The sequence below is a fragment of the Fukomys damarensis genome, unplaced genomic scaffold, assembly GCF_012274545.1.
Source record: "Fukomys damarensis isolate Sample0158 unplaced genomic scaffold, DMR_v1.0_HiC HiC_scaffold_21, whole genome shotgun sequence".
In the NCBI taxonomy this organism is placed as follows: Eukaryota; Metazoa; Chordata; class Mammalia; order Rodentia; family Bathyergidae; genus Fukomys; species Fukomys damarensis.
In genome coordinates this window covers 33,598,873-33,613,773 of record NW_022900933.1, presented here as the reverse complement: position 1 = coordinate 33,613,773, position 14,901 = coordinate 33,598,873, and the positions used below count along the sequence as shown (strand labels likewise).

At 53.1% G+C, this 14,901-nt stretch overlaps 1 protein-coding gene across 3 annotated transcripts; it reads right to left on the bottom strand.

The window, feature by feature from the left end:
- Positions 1-778: 778 nt before the first annotated feature.
- Positions 779-9,390, bottom strand: LOC104851827 (plasma serine protease inhibitor). 3 transcript variants are annotated; one of them, XM_010609173.1, is made up of 5 exons: positions 9,311-9,390; positions 4,635-5,439; positions 2,733-3,003; positions 2,261-2,408; positions 779-1,775 (listed from the first exon to the last, which is right to left on the bottom strand). In XM_010609173.1, exons 2-5 carry the CDS (start codon positions 5,329-5,331, stop codon positions 1,590-1,592), a joined length of 1,302 nt encoding a protein of 433 aa, XP_010607475.1. In that variant the 5' UTR covers positions 5,332-5,439; positions 9,311-9,390; the 3' UTR covers positions 779-1,589. The 3 variants fall into 3 exon arrangements, with proteins under 3 accessions (XP_010607475.1, XP_010607477.1, XP_010607476.1); XM_010609175.1 differs by having other exon boundaries at positions 2,880-3,003; XM_010609174.1 differs by having other exon boundaries at positions 4,635-5,293.
- Between the last annotated feature and the right edge of the window lie 5,511 nt (positions 9,391-14,901).

Here is a 14,901-nt window from a genome sequence, read left to right as displayed (position 1 = left end):
AATTGTCGTGTGACAGGGGATACACATACCTGTGCTGCTAGTGGCACAATTTCTAATAGCTAAGCTTTGAAAACAGCACACACGCCCATCAGCAGATGAGTGGAGAAGGACGACGGGAAAGTTACACACGATGGAGCATTGCTCTGCTGTAAAGAAAAGCCTGAGGCTCTCGGAGGAGGTGAGGCACCTCGAGACCATAATGTTCAGTGAAATAAATCAGATGCACAAGATTAAATACTGCATGGCTTCTCTTATATGAGAAAATCAAAATGTGCATATACAAATAGAGAACAGAATAGAAGATAAATAGGAAGTAGGGAGAAGTCCAAATGATTTCCTAAATCACCTACTCTGCTGTATCAAAAATATTTTAAAATATATGATAATTTGCTTAATTTACACTACCAGTTCCGCTCAGTTCTTTGAAAAGAAAGTTTTGTGCTATTATCTGTTTCTTCCTGTAGGAGGGAATCTCTTTTGTCTCTGAGTACATACTTTGAAAATAAGAAAACACAGTGTATTAACTATGGTTATTCTCTTATTTTGTTATGAAATTTTTAAATAAATAAAAGAAAAAAGAAAGGAAATTTTAAAACGCACAGAACACTGTGGCCAAGACCCACAGGCACCAGCCTCTGTCTCTCCACAACAGCCCGTGGCCAAGCTGGTGACCCAGGGCCCAAAATCCCTCACCCGACCCTGGCTCTACCACCTGGAACATGGCGAGCACTCACACCTCTCTTCCAGGAGCCGCCTCCATCAAGCCAATGGCACCCAGTCTTTGCAAAATGCTTTATTGCAGCAGTTGACATAAAATTCAGAAAGTGAGCCACAGTGTCTGCAATTGACCCTCTGCTGCTTGCCGTAGACCTCCATTCTCCCACACTGGCCAGACCTGGGAGGTGGCACAATCCCACCTCGGGACGATTCCAACCTGATGCCCAAATGCTTTATTTAACTCATGGGTGGCTCCCGAGTGTACTGAAACTGACGGGATTGGCATGGAACAGCTCAGCCTTTTAATGATATCAAAGGGGCCTCGGATGGGAACTATGCCCTGAACCTACAATGAAGAATCTGAGGTCCAGAGAGACAGTGTTATGCGAGTGTCACATAGGTGGTTAGAGCAGGGACAGTAGCCCCATTGCCCACCCATTCCGGTATTCTTCTACACCGTGATGAACTCATAGCTGCTGCTCCTCATAGATGGGAGACCAGGCTTGAAAATGTGATTCCTGGTGGGCCTTACCTGCTGGGCCACCCTCTCACAGGGCTTTTTGGCATTGGACTGAGCATCAGTGTCTTGGACTCTGGGCCTGTCTGTGCTGCTAAGAACAGGCTGTGTGGGTTCAGACCAGTTCCCTGGACTCTGCTGGCCCTCTGTGCTAATCTCCACTTTTAAAAGTTTCTCCAAGGCACCTATGTCTTGCAACTGTGTGACAGGAAGTGATTATCAGCCGATCAACCTTCTTAAGATTATTTGACACCTCATTAGTAACTAAACCTAGGTAAATCACTAGCTGCCGCAGACAGATGGGCCATGACACAACCCTGCCTCCCGCTGTGCAGGCCTGGGATCAGGGCCTACCTCAGGGCTGGGTCACTTTGCCAAAGAAGAGGGTGGTCATGTTCTCCAAAATGGCCATCAGAAAGGGCCTATTGAATGTGATCTTTCTAGAGTTTGGATAGGCTGATCTGAAGCTGAAGACTGTCCCTGTGCCTGAAACCGCTCTGGTTCCCGACTCGTCCACCTCCACCATGGCTTTGTGCACCATCTGTAAGAGACACAGAGCATCACTGAGCTGCCAGGAGAAGGCTTCAAGGGCAACAAAAAGCCTTCTGCCTGTGAGCACCAATGTCAAAGCATCTGTGCCAATGAGTCACAAAACAGGAGGAAATGGAACATTGGACAGTTATCCTGTCCCAGGTGCTGTGTCTGGAGGTGACTTGCACAGGATATCTCAGAGTGGGGCATGACTCTCCCATTTTATAGACTAGAGAAAGGAGGCTTAGAGGCTCAAGAGCATGTTGGAAGAGAAGGAGCTTGCCCCAGAGTCTGAGTTTTGATTGCTTAATACAGGGTTCCTTCCCCCAGGCATGGTAGAGGGTGTGGCTTTCCCACTGTAAGGCAAACATTCCACAAAGGAAAATCTTTGCCTCCTTGGATGAAAGAGGAGGTGGCAGGGAAAGGAAAGAAATGCAAAGGAAAGGAACAAAATATCTATTTTTGAAAGAGGTACACAGAAGCTTCCAGACCCACCTGAGACAGCTGGATGTTGGGGTACTTGGAGATGCCAGACAGGTCAGCCCCTTGGGTGAAGATGTCTCTGATCCCCAGCTTTGGGAAGATTTTTTCCAGGTGGTAGGAACCCTCAATGGAGAACTTGGGAAGATAAAGATTGAGCCGCCTAGGATAAGGAAAGAACCTTTCTTAAACTGATCACTGGCTCACCAGCCTGGTATTCCAGCCACTCTTCCTTGGCTTCTCACACTTGTTGGCTCCTTGCCTAGGAAGGAGTTAACAAGCCCCGGATTTGGGATGATGACAGAGGTGCCACCTAGGGAACTCAGCTTCCAGCCCAGGTCCCAGGACCTCATGGGAAGTCTTTGGGTTTGAAGGGAGTTCACCGGCTGACTGGGTGAGCCCCCTTCCCTGCACCACTGGTCCCAGGGCATGGATCCCTCTGGGCATGAGTAGTGTTACGCTGGCCTCAGAGTGATCAGAAGCGTACCTCCTCCTCACAGTCTGAGTCCACTTCTTCAGTGTTTTCGTGCTCAGGCTATTCTCCACCTGCTCCATCTTGCCAATGTTGGGTAGAATGAAATAGGCAGTGACATTGCCTTCATAGGGGACGCCCACCACAGTGCAGGAGAGGTACCTGTCCAGGAAGTACAAGTACTGATCCTCATGGTTCATCATGGGCACCTGCACCTTCTTCTCCAGGGTCAGATAGAAGTCCTGATCTTGAGTTGTTCTGTTGTTGAAGCCAATCTCCCATTTAGCTAAAGAGGAATGTGGGGTGGGGAGAGGAAGAGAACCATGTAAGAAAGAGAAATCCTCAGCTGTTGGTACAGAGGACAGACCATGAGCAGAGTCACAGAGGGCTTCTTCAGAATGGCCTCAGCTATGAGCAGCACCTAAGCCCTTAGCTGCCAAGGCCTGGCCCTTTCCTGCCCTTCTGTCACACAAAACAATATCGGTACTCAACTCTTCAGAGAACCTTCACCCCCAGCTGCTCTTTGATTCTCTGATATTATGTAAAGCCAGGCATCCAAGAGAGAGGGTCATAAAAATACGGATGGCAGAGAATGCTACCTAATCACTGCAATGTTTGCCCTGTCCCCAACATTGGCCTCCGAGCTAAGTTTGGGAAAGGAGTTTGTGAGAGCCCTGGAAACACATGATCTACACCATTGGGAGGGCTTCACTTGTGTTTCCTTTCCTAGCTGTTTCCTGTAAGTGCTTCTCATCAAAGCACTACAAGCGATGGTTTCTGACTTTTTAATCCAGCTCAAGGGTAGATCCCCCGACCTCTGCAGCCTGCTGTCATGGGGTCAGCCCTGGACCACCATCCAAGCTCCACATTCACTGCTGTGGTCTGCTTATGCTCCCTCACTCCTCAGATTCACTGGTTGATGTCCCAGCCCCCAAGGCAATAGTGTGAGGAGGCGGGGCCTCTGTGAGGGCATTAGATGGTGAGAGTGGAGCCCCTAGCACAGGATTAGTGCCCTTCTATAAGGGTCAGATCCCAGAGACCTTGTGTTCTCATTCCACCAGGGGAGGATGTGGCTAGAGCTGGCCATGAGTCAGGAATTTGGCCTCCACAGACACTGAATCTGTGGTTGAATCTAAACTTCCCAGAACCAGAATGGTAAGAAATACATTTTTGTTGTTATAAGCTATCCAGTTTCGGGTATTTTGTTAGCTCATCCCAAATGGACTGAGATACTGGTCCTCTGTGATTGAGGGAATGGAGGCTGTGTTAAGGGTTTAACTCCCTTCCCTTTTCCATTCTCCCTTCCCCTCTGCCTCCTCTCTCACCTTTCTCCAGTCCCTACCTCAGAGAGGTGCACACAGGGCCCCTAGGGGACTCGGGTCTGGGAGGAGAAGCAGACATGGGAACAAGGTCATCCACAGGGAGCATCAGGGAGAGGTGGACGAGCCTGCTCTCACTGAGGAGCAGGGAGAAAAAGCCTTCTAGAAGAACCAGAACCTGCCGGGGCAGCCTGACTGAAAGGCCACCCTCAGGGTGAGGGCAAAGGAGGGCAAAGGCGGGACAAAAGATGGGAGCAAGGGAGGGGCCGGGAGTACCTTCCTACCTCTCCCAGGCCTGTGCTCCTGCCCCAAGTGACACCAGTGTCTTTGGCATGGTGGCCTCAGCGGACTCCTGCTTCTCCAAACAGGGCCAGCTCCTTCCCATGGAAGAAAGGGTGCCTGGGTGCAGTGCCAGCCGCACATGTAGCAGGCGGCCGCTATCTTACCTGTGGGTGGTTGCTCGCTGCTCTATTAACATCAACAGGACCTAGAAGGGACGCGATCTCCTCTCCCTTCATGTGGGAGGGACATGGGTATTATTTTGGTCACAGCAGCAGAAAAGAGAAAGGCAGTTCTGGTTTGAGCCCAGGAGCCTCACCTTTAAAGAAAATATAATTCACCATCACCATGATGTCGGTGCTGTCGAGGTTTTGGATGAGGTCCACAATCTTGCCCTGGGTTTGCCTGGCCAGATAGTCATTGATCTGCTTCTGGGCCGCTGCAGGGTCCCCAGAGTGGGTGGAGTAAATGTTGGCCAGGTATGTGGTCATTATGATAAGCTGGAAGATGCTGTAGACGACCAGTCTGTCGTCGATGAAAAGGGCATTGCCGAGGCTCAGCTTGAAGCCATTTCCGGGCCGGGTGAGCCTCACCAGCAGATGCCGGAAGCTGTAGTGTAACTCGGCCACTGCTTGGTGCTGGGGGTCGAAGCCCAGGGCCTCCAGGATCTGTGCCTGGGTGTTGCCCCTGGCCCCCACGGACAGAATGGCCAGGATTGTGGACACGCTTAGAGGGGAGAAGAAGACATTCTGGGTTGGGGAGGAGGAAGCCAAGGCCCTGTAGAGATCGAAGGCAAAGTCCCTGGTGCTGGGCTCCTTGGGCTGCTTCTTCTGAGCCCTGAAGCGGCGGGAGGTGGCCACCTGAGGGCTGAGGAGTGCCAGGCACAAGAGCAGAAAGAGCTGCATCACAGCTGCCTGGTCCTGAAGGGTCAGGAGGAAGCTGATCTTGGAGAGGGTGCGGGCCAAGGGAGCAGGGTACCTGCGAGGCAAGTGAGATGTCCCTGTGTCACCCAACATGGAGGGTGGTCGATGCAGCCTCCAAGAGGAGTGATGGCGCCCACAGGGTTTCCAGTGGGGTGTGGACGGCAGCAGTGGCAGGAAGATGGAGACTTGGGATGGGGATGTCTATGGTGGGGAGGAAAAGGAGAAGGCAGAGGAGGTGAAGACCTGCAGCAGAGGACTGGCCAAGGGGCAGGAGTCCTTCATGCTGGGCAGGGCTGGGGTGGCAGGGCTCTGGTGCTCTGCCCTATTCTCATGCCTGAGGTTGCCAGACAGCGTGAAGCTGCCACCCAGCATGGCCTCCCACCTTCCATTCTGTCTTGGTCCAGCCTTTGGCAAGACCTTGTGGTCCCAGCCTCTACCCTGGGGCCTCAGCATGGCTGGCTTTGTCCTAGGGAATCCACTGAGCACACAGTGAGTGAGCACTCTGCAGCAGGCAGAGCACCAGGATGTGGACAGGTCCTGCTCCTCCCCCTGCCTTGGGGGCTGCCCCAGGCCCCTCCCATCCCTCATCAGAGACCCCGTCCCGCCTGAGAAGCTTTTCCCTTTTCACGTGCACATGTCAAACACCCCCCTTTTCTGTTAGGGGCCGCAATGTGCCCTTCAGAGTTCCTGTGCTGAAATCCTCACCCTAACATCTCACCATGGACTGCATTCAGGGACAAGGCCTTTAAAAGAGTGGACTGAGAGAACTTAAGGTCACTGGGTGGGCCCTCATCCAGCAGGACTGATGTCCTCATAAATAAAAGAGGTTGGGACGCAGAGACACCAGAGGGAAGACTGTGGTGGCACCCAAGAGGACACTGTTGCAAGCCGAAGGGAGAGGCTCTGCAGAAACTGACCCTGCTGCCCCTTCCTTGGCCCTGGACTCCAGCTGCAGGATGTGAGACTTGCCAACGTCCCTCCAGGGCCTCTGGGATGGCCTTGCTCCCTCCTGGGCCTTCAATCTCTCCTCCCCTAGGCCTCCCAGGACCTTCCCTGGCCCACTCTGCCCAATCTGACCTCAGCCCCAAGTCCTCCAGCACCCGCGCCCTTGAGTGGTGAGGAGCTTTCTCTGGAGCCAGCTGCCTGGGTTTGAATCCCAGCTCGCTGTGCTTTGGGGAAGTCAGCACTTCTGGAGCCACCTTCCCACCTGGGAGACTGGGTGGCAATAACACCAAGGGGGGCTGGGGTGAGCCCACCACCACCCATGTGGTGCCCGGAGCTTCGCCCTACCCAGAGCACACTCTATGGAGCCAGGGCGACAGCTGGCAGCATCTGGGCAAAGCCCCATCCAACCCGTTTCCTCAGTGTCACACACACTGTCCTGTGAGCCAGGCAGGAGCCCCCAGTAATAGCCTAATCTGTGTGGTTTTTCTCTGTCCCCAACATGTACTACATCCTGGGGTCATCAGGCCCAGGTGTGCCAGGACTGCCTGCCACAGTCACACGATACAAACCAAACCAAACCCCAGAAATGGCTGGAAATGGCTGCAGCATAGCCCGTGTGGGGAGACCCAGGGACAAGACAGATGGGGCCATGGGTGGGGCAGGCTGGGGCTGCAGGCCTGTCGTGTTTGCACGAGCTGTGTGGCTCAGGTGGGTCTCCCTCCTGGCCCCTGTCTCCAGAGAGCACAGGGCCCAGAGAAGTAGGCTTGTTAAAAGCACTCTGTCTGGGCACTGGGAGGCAGATGGGCCACCTCTGTGGTTGCCAGTCATGCCCTCTGCTAGGCACTGGCTGCCTTCACCTACTGGGTCCTTCAGCCATGCCTGGCCCAGGTAGTGCTCCATTTTACAGATGGGTAAACCGAGGCTTGGGGGGGTTGGATCACTTGCTGTCTATAACTCAGCCTGGACTCCCATCTGCTTCTGACTCTCCTGCCTTTTTCCAAACCAATGTCCGTTCCACTCCACCACGGCCCTGGGCTCTCTGTTTCTGTGCTGCAGCCTGCTGCAACTGGGGTCCCTGACTCAGCAGCCACTGCCCTGAGCCCCAGTCTGCAGATAACTCAGACTAGTACTCCCACTTCCCCAGCCACTCCCCCGCTCTGCTCTCACAGTGACAGCTGTCTCTGGCGGTCTTTAGAGACGTATGGGGGATGTGATCTTGTATCCTTTCGGCTGTTCCAGCGGCATGGGCTGGCCCCTCCTGCAGTGTGAGAAGCATCTATGCATCAACTTGTCCCACAGAAGCCATTCCGCTGCCAGCAGCTCTCAGGGAGCAGAGAACCGCCAGAGCGTCTGGGGAGAGGGGACAGAGCTGGGCCTCTCCACCTCCCAGGGTCTGTTTCTTCCTCAGCAGCGCCGGGTCCATAAGAGCTGTGGCCACCATACTGCACATCCCCGAACACCTGAAACCCAGAGGCAGAAGGCCCCCAGGTCTCCTGGGTAATCAGGTCTGCTCTGGGTGGTACAACTTACTCAGGCTCCCCTGGGCTGCAAGATCGGAGACCAGCAATCTTGCTCCACTTGGGCCCCTCTTGCATTAAGTCCTGAGGAAGGACTTACCGGATGCTGTACAAATATTACTACATCTGATCCTCACCAAAAGTAGGTGTTCTCTTATAGATGAATAAACTGAGGCTAAGTGAAGTGGAAGAGCACAGCACATTTCTGTCCCAGTTCCTCACACACAGCAGGCTCTGTCCCACTCCAGGGCCTTTGCACCTGCTTGTCTCTGCTGGAATCCCCTCCCGGCCTTCCTCACCAAGAACCTTGTGCACTGGCTTCAGCTCTGCTGGACTGTCACTTTTGGAGACACCCTCTCATGCTTGACCCACTTCTCTCCCACTCTTACTCTCCATCAAGGTCGCTGGCTCGTTCCTTTATGCAACCATACACGCATCTGTCATTGACCTCTTTTGCCTCACTCTCTCTAACCCGGAGAACACGTGCCCATAGCAGGGAGGATTTGGTCCACGCTGCTCTCTACACAAGCTTTTGCCATCCTGGAATGGGGACCACGTACCATTGAGGAAGGAAGGAAGGAAGGAATGAACAGAGCCCATCTCCATCTCTGAGCCAGAACGTTAGGTGTAACCTGGACCCTGAGCAGGATGTGGGGCCAGGCTGGACGTCATGCCGGGCTGTCTCCAGCCCCAGGCTCCCACCGGGCCCCCTGGAGGAACTCCCTTCTGTCACTCAGCGAGGCTCCTTCTTTTTCTTTTGCTTCTCCTTTTCTCTTTCTTTTGAACACCTGCCCTGTGGAGGTCTGATGACAAATAGCCAAGCCTCTTAGAGATACACCTGTGAGCCTGGACGCATGCACTCCGGGTGGAACGTCACTCGGGTTGGTGCCCCAGATGTGACCGCCACCCCCAGATGGCCCGCTTCTGCTCTCCAGGCTGCGGCTTCAGACCTGTGCAGCGGCTGGGACTCGGAGAACAGTTTCCCATTTCATTCCTATTTTCGGGTTCCATTTATCTGGAAAGCTGCCAACCGAGAGGCTTCAGAAGCTCATGAGTAGCCGTCCGACCTGACCACCTTGTGTGCAGGCTCCAGCCCGGGCTGCCTATTTCTGGGCAGCCAATCACCTTGGGCAGTTTGCTGATTTCTAAAGGTCTGAGAGTCCAGGCGGGGAGTGCCTCCTGTGCACCAGACATCTTGGTTTTGGGGTTTCTCATCCTCGGCCCTACTGACATTCGGGGCAGGGGCATTCTTTGTGAGGGGCTGTCCCTGGCACGCAGGACGTTTCTCAGGGTCCCTGCATCTGCCTACCCGATGGGAGGAGCACCCACCCACTCTGACGTCGACACATTTTCAGCGGGCACCCCATGTGTCTGGGTGAGACGCCCCGCGACATCGAACCCTTACCCCGTACAGGGCACATGAACGCCCTACCCCTCCTGGAGGAAAGTGAAGCTCAGCCAGCCTTAGCGCAGCCTAAGGTCACACAGAAGCCCCAGAGACCCCAGCCCGTCCCGGGTCTCCCCGGAACTTTTGATACCGCTGAGCCCATACTCCAAGATTCCTCTGCACCCGGCTCCCACAGCACCTCCCCCACGGCACCTGTACTCACGCTGTCCCACAGCCACGTGAACACGGTGGAGGTGGCTCTCCACCAGGCTCAGAAGGGGATGATGGGCGGGCTGGACTGCGCACGCATTTGTACCAGCAGCCCCTCCCCAGCCCTCCCCTGGCCACGCCCTGACCTGCCCTGTCCCTCCCAGCAGGCTTCCAGCCAGCAGGCCAGCTCCAGGCCCAGCCGAGCCACTCAATAACACAAGCCTAGCGTGGCATGGGACTGCCCAGTTAGCACAGTCTGCCTGCGGGTGACAGCCTCAAGCTCCCACTCCCTGGCTCTACAGGAGAAGGGCTAGGGGAATCCAGCCTCTGCCAGGTTCCGATCTTGCACCCAGTTTCCCATGGGGCAAAGGAGTGAGGCTGAGCCATCCCCCAAGGCTAGCTCTGCAAACCAGATCAAGACCAGGCAACCTCGAGGCAAAGAGAATCTCACAACAGCTGAGGTACAGGGATCCCTAGGGCCACTCCTCTGGGCACCAATAATCCAGATGAGGCCCACAAGACCAAAGGAATGATCTGAGTCACTCATGAAATTAGCGGGGAAGAGGGTCTTTGTGTCCAACGGGCTGACTTCGAGGCCCAGGAGAAGGCAGGAGCTAGAATCTCTAAGGACTCAGCCAGATTATCCTTTTCTGTCCCACGCTGTGAAGAGCATTTCCAAGATATGGGTGCAGGGCGCTGGCTCAGGCCTTGCTACTTTCCCAAGGTCTCTGAGCCTGTGCCCTGTGTGTAGCCAGTACAGGCTGGGGGTGTGGGTGCAGGCGGGGTGTGCAGCTAGCTGAGCAAAGTGGGAGCTAGAAACCTCCTGGGCGAAATGACCTTCAAATTCAGCCTGCTGCTGCCTGCACTCCCTCCAGGACTCTTTCCTGACCTCCCCCTGGTACAGGAGCCAGTTATGAGGCTGCAGGGTTGGCCCCAGGATGGTACGAACTAGTTTGCGTTGATCCTATGCCCTTCCCCATGCTATGTGCACATCTGGGTACCCTGCCTTACAACAGTCCTCAGGGGTCTCAGCCTCCATGTAGATGTGAGCAGGAGCCCCTCCCAGTGAGCAACCCCTGTTCTGTGCCCTGGGCCTCCAAGTCTGGCCTGTTAATCAGATGTAGGCATGTTGGCAAGTATAGCTGCAAGCACACAGCCCATAGCGAGGGCAGAGCTGGGTTCTCCAACACGGTTTGGCTCTTTCCCGGGAAGCCAGGTAACGCAGGTAAGAGTCCCTTATGTCACTAACTAGAGATCTCCACACTGTGGCTGGCCTCATGTAGACTTCTGGGGTGGATGTAGATGTACAGGTTGCCTTCCAATACCTGGATTCTGTGCACCACACTTGCTATGAGAAGGGGGACTTTGCACATGTGATTATGTTAATGATCTAGAGATGGGGAGATTATCCAGAGTTATCTGGGTGGGTGCTAAAAGTCTCATAGGTTCTTTATAAGAAAAGGACAGAAGAGATGGGGTCACGAGAAGCTGGACGTAATAACGAAGGCAGGGGAGAAACAACAGCTGCCAGGCAAACTGCGCTGACCTCAAGTGTCCCAGGAGAAAGTCAGGTGCGTCTCCTCTGCATCTGTTCCAGGAGGGCGTCACCAAGCCAGGCCCAGACAGGTAGACTTATTTCCATCAAAGTCAAGAGCAGCAAAGAGCTCTAGCCTCAGCGGGTGTGTCTTGCCCCAGGCAAAGGGGGTTTTGCTCAGCGCATTAAGTGTTATGCAGAAGCAACTTTAAATGAGGACTGTTCCCATCCACCTGCCTGCTCTCCACCCCCATCAGCCTTGTTTAGGCCATGTCCCAGACAGGAATGTGCAGGTGTGACCCTTGCACCAGAGCACAGACTTGTGGCATAGGTGAAACATGGTGACAGCAGTTGATATTTGTATGACACCAATGAGATACCAGGTTTAAGTTCTTCACAGACGGAAACTCATGAGATGACTACAGTGGCTTGGGATGTGGGTATGGGCATGCCCACTCCACAGCAGAGGGACTGAGGCTCAGGGAGAGGTCCCAACCCACACCTAGTGTAGGGGCTCAACTGTGTCCCCCTCAAATCCATGTAGAAGGGTGTGGCCTTAGTTGAAAACAGGGTCCTTGCAGGTTCTGTTAGCTAAGATGAGGTCACTCTGGAGCAGGGTTGGTCCCATGTCAGTCATTTTCCCCTCACTGGGACAAAATACCTAACATCCACAACTTAAAGGAGATGAGGTTTATTTTGTCTCGCAGTTTTAGAGGATCCAGTCCATGTCAGTGGCTCCAAGGCAGAAACATCATGGTGGAAGGGTGTCATAGCAGGAAAATGATCCATTTATGGCAGCCAGGAAGCAGAGAGAGAAGGAAGGAGCTAGAGACAAGAACACACATTTTCAGGTCACACTCGTGGTATGACCTAACCCATTCGACCAGTCCCTCTCTCCTAATAGCACACCGGCCTTGAACTCATCAACAGATGAATCCACTGACAAGCACAGTGCCCCCGTGATGCATTCATCTTCCAAAAGCTCCACCTCTGAACACGTGAGACTTTTGGGGACCATCTCATATCTGAACTGTAGCAGGCTCTTAACATGATATGACTGGTGTTCTTTTTAACAGGTGAATGTGAACACAGAAACACACACAATCATATATGCACAGAGGCGCACACACACAGAGGAGGCTGAAGGTGGGGCTTCTGTAGCTGATGACAGCAGTGATTGCAGTCTTTAGAGCTAGAGGAGGGGCTTGGGCTGGTTTCCCCTCATAGCCTCACAGGAAGCCATGCATGGAGCCCAAACTCCTGGCCTCCAGAAAGTGAGACAAGACTAGAGCCCCAGCTCAAAGTCCTTGGCCACCACAGCCTTCATGAGTGCATCCATCAGCGCCCAGAGGAGTTCAGACCAGAACCTGGGTGTTCTGGGCCCATGCATCTCTGTGCTCCATGGAGCCATCTGGGTCACTGCAGGCTTCTTCTGACAGCTCTGTAAAGTCCAAACAGAGAGGAGATGTATCATTGTCATATGCCATCCCTCCGCATCAGGATGGACCTGGCCTGGGAAAGCAGCTTCTGGAAGTGTGGGCAGCACAGGCTCCCAAACTCCACAGCCCACTGAGCAGATGCTGAGGGAGGTTAGCAGGAGGGCTGTCTATCTGGAAATCCAGGCTGCAGGGGAGGCAGGGGCTGGACACTGACCTCTGTCCCCAGTGTGGACTAATCAGACACCGAGTGAGCTGGGCAGGCAGCACAGGGCTGGTAGCTGCTGCCATGGGCATTCTTGTGGACATCACTGAGGCAGGAAAGGCCACTCCTCACAGCTAGTGGCCTTGGCAGCTCACCGTGGGACATACTTTGGCAGGAGCAAAGGGGTCCTGGCAACCCTGGGGAAGCCCTTCCTCTGAAGGGGTCTGTGGAGAAGGGACAGGGTCATGGGAGGCAGGAAGTTAGCCTGGCTCAATGAGTGTCCTTAGAATGGGCATCAGAGGGCTCTGGTCCAGCTCGATGTCAGCCATGGATTGCTGAACAAGCATCAGCAAGTTACTTTCTCTCTGGCCCTCAGTTTCCCCAAATTAAAGTAGCTTGTGCAGTTGCAATTGAACCATCATCGAACCAGATCATTCATGCGTAAAACCTGGCCATCAGCTCCCTGGGGATGCTGACTTCTGTCTACGTCACTGCCGTGTACATGATTGGTATCCAGGACAAGGGTCGCTGTAGGGTAGGTACTCAGTAAGTATTCGCTGGAGGTATGGGTAAACCTGTCTGTCCAACCTAAGGGCAGCTCCCAAGGATCTCCTGATAATTCCAGGAAGTTCAAACTTCTCACTTCAATAAATCAGACACACACGTTTACATTACCACGTTGTTTCTCCGGTGTGAGAAACTGAATGTGGAAATGCGGACTGAGATGTATAATGGATGTTGGGAAACTGGAAGCAAGTGTTCCAATGGGAAGGGGAACAGGGAGGAGGGAGGGAGAAAGGAAGGAAGGGACAAGAAAAAGTGAAAGTAGAAGGAAAAACTGGAAACAAAGCTTCAGTACATAAGGAGAGGAGGGGGCTTGAGGGGAGATGGGATAAAATAAGATAAAATTTATTTTAAAATAAAGTTAAAAAAAGAAATTTACATTTCAAAAAATATCAACATTTCCCAATTTGTAAATCTGGGCTCCTAAATTCAATAAATTAAAATTTTTGGCCTGTCAAATAGCATTAGTTTGTATGGGTTTCATTAAGAGATCTTCAAGGTCTTTTTCTTGCTCTGCATTCTTGGGGGAACAAAACATCCTTTTCTGTAGAGCTGGGGACATACCCACAGGCTCCTAGGGTGGGCACCCTAGTGGATCTGTGCCCCAAGGCGGGGGTCAGGCCCTACCTCAGACAAGGCGCAATCTGAGAAGCGCAGTACTTACATTGAGGTGATGTCTCTACCCCATGGTATTGACCTTCTGGGCTGGGAATTTCTAAACTAGGCAGGGGATGCCGTCCTGTGCGTAGTGGGGTATTGAGTAGCACCCGTGGACTCTACCACCCAGATGCCATCAGCACCCCCTCTGCAAGTTCGGGCAACCCCAAATCTCTCCAGGTATTGTGTGTCCACGGCATCAAAATTGCCCCCCACCATGAAAGCCTGATCTAAAGAAGCCTGCAGCTTTCCATGCAGGACCGTGATGGTCCCACAACCTGGCTTCTGCCTTGACTTGATTTTTGTTTTCCAGCCATTTCCGCTAGTTGGAGCCTCTGAGCCAAGTCCAGGCCAGCACCTGTGTGTATCCAGCTCTTTGCCAGGTGGGAGGCCCAACTTGGACAGGACCAGAATCTGGGTGGCCAGCAGGTGGTGGAGGAGCACCTCTGTAGGTGCTGCTTTTGCTGCTGCTTTTCCTACTTGGAGAATCAGAGGATGCTGGGGCTGAGAGAAGCCTTAGAAGCTACCTAATGATTCTTAACTGAAGGTGATGGTCTCTTGACCCCTAGCGTGCATTTCTGGTTTTCACACTGGGAAAATGTGCTGTGACCTCTTCTAAAGTGCCACCAAAGATACTGTGAAATGTGCTAGAATGCACAGGACAACACCACATGGCAAAGAAATTTTCCAACCCAAGATGTAGTAGGGCCCAGGTTGGGAAATCCTACTTTGTGGATGGGTGAAATGAGGGCACAGGGGATAGTGTCACTGTGTGCTGGCCTCCACTGTGGTTACACCTTGTGGCTCCAGGAGGTTCAGGACAAGAAGTATCTATGCACTGCATCTACATAGGATCCCTTGATAAGGACTAGCTCATTTTCACATAAGCTACACCCTCTTCCAGGCCACCCTCCACTCATCTGTGCAGTTGTCTGAGGCAGGAGGTAGCAAGACCATTTGGTTTGGATATGGTAAAAATCACTGATCTTTCAGCAGCCTCATTGGCTACTCACTCTCTTTGTACCTTGCACAAGGTAAACAGACCTTGCAGATAACCTAGGCCTTCTTTAAGACCCAGCTCAGCCTCTGCCCCTCTGGAAACCTTTCTTACCTACTTGCCTCCTGTTATAGTTTAGATATAGACATTTATCATTTAGGGCTAGTTAACCTGGGGCCTAGAGTTCCTGGACATGGTGTGTATCTAACCC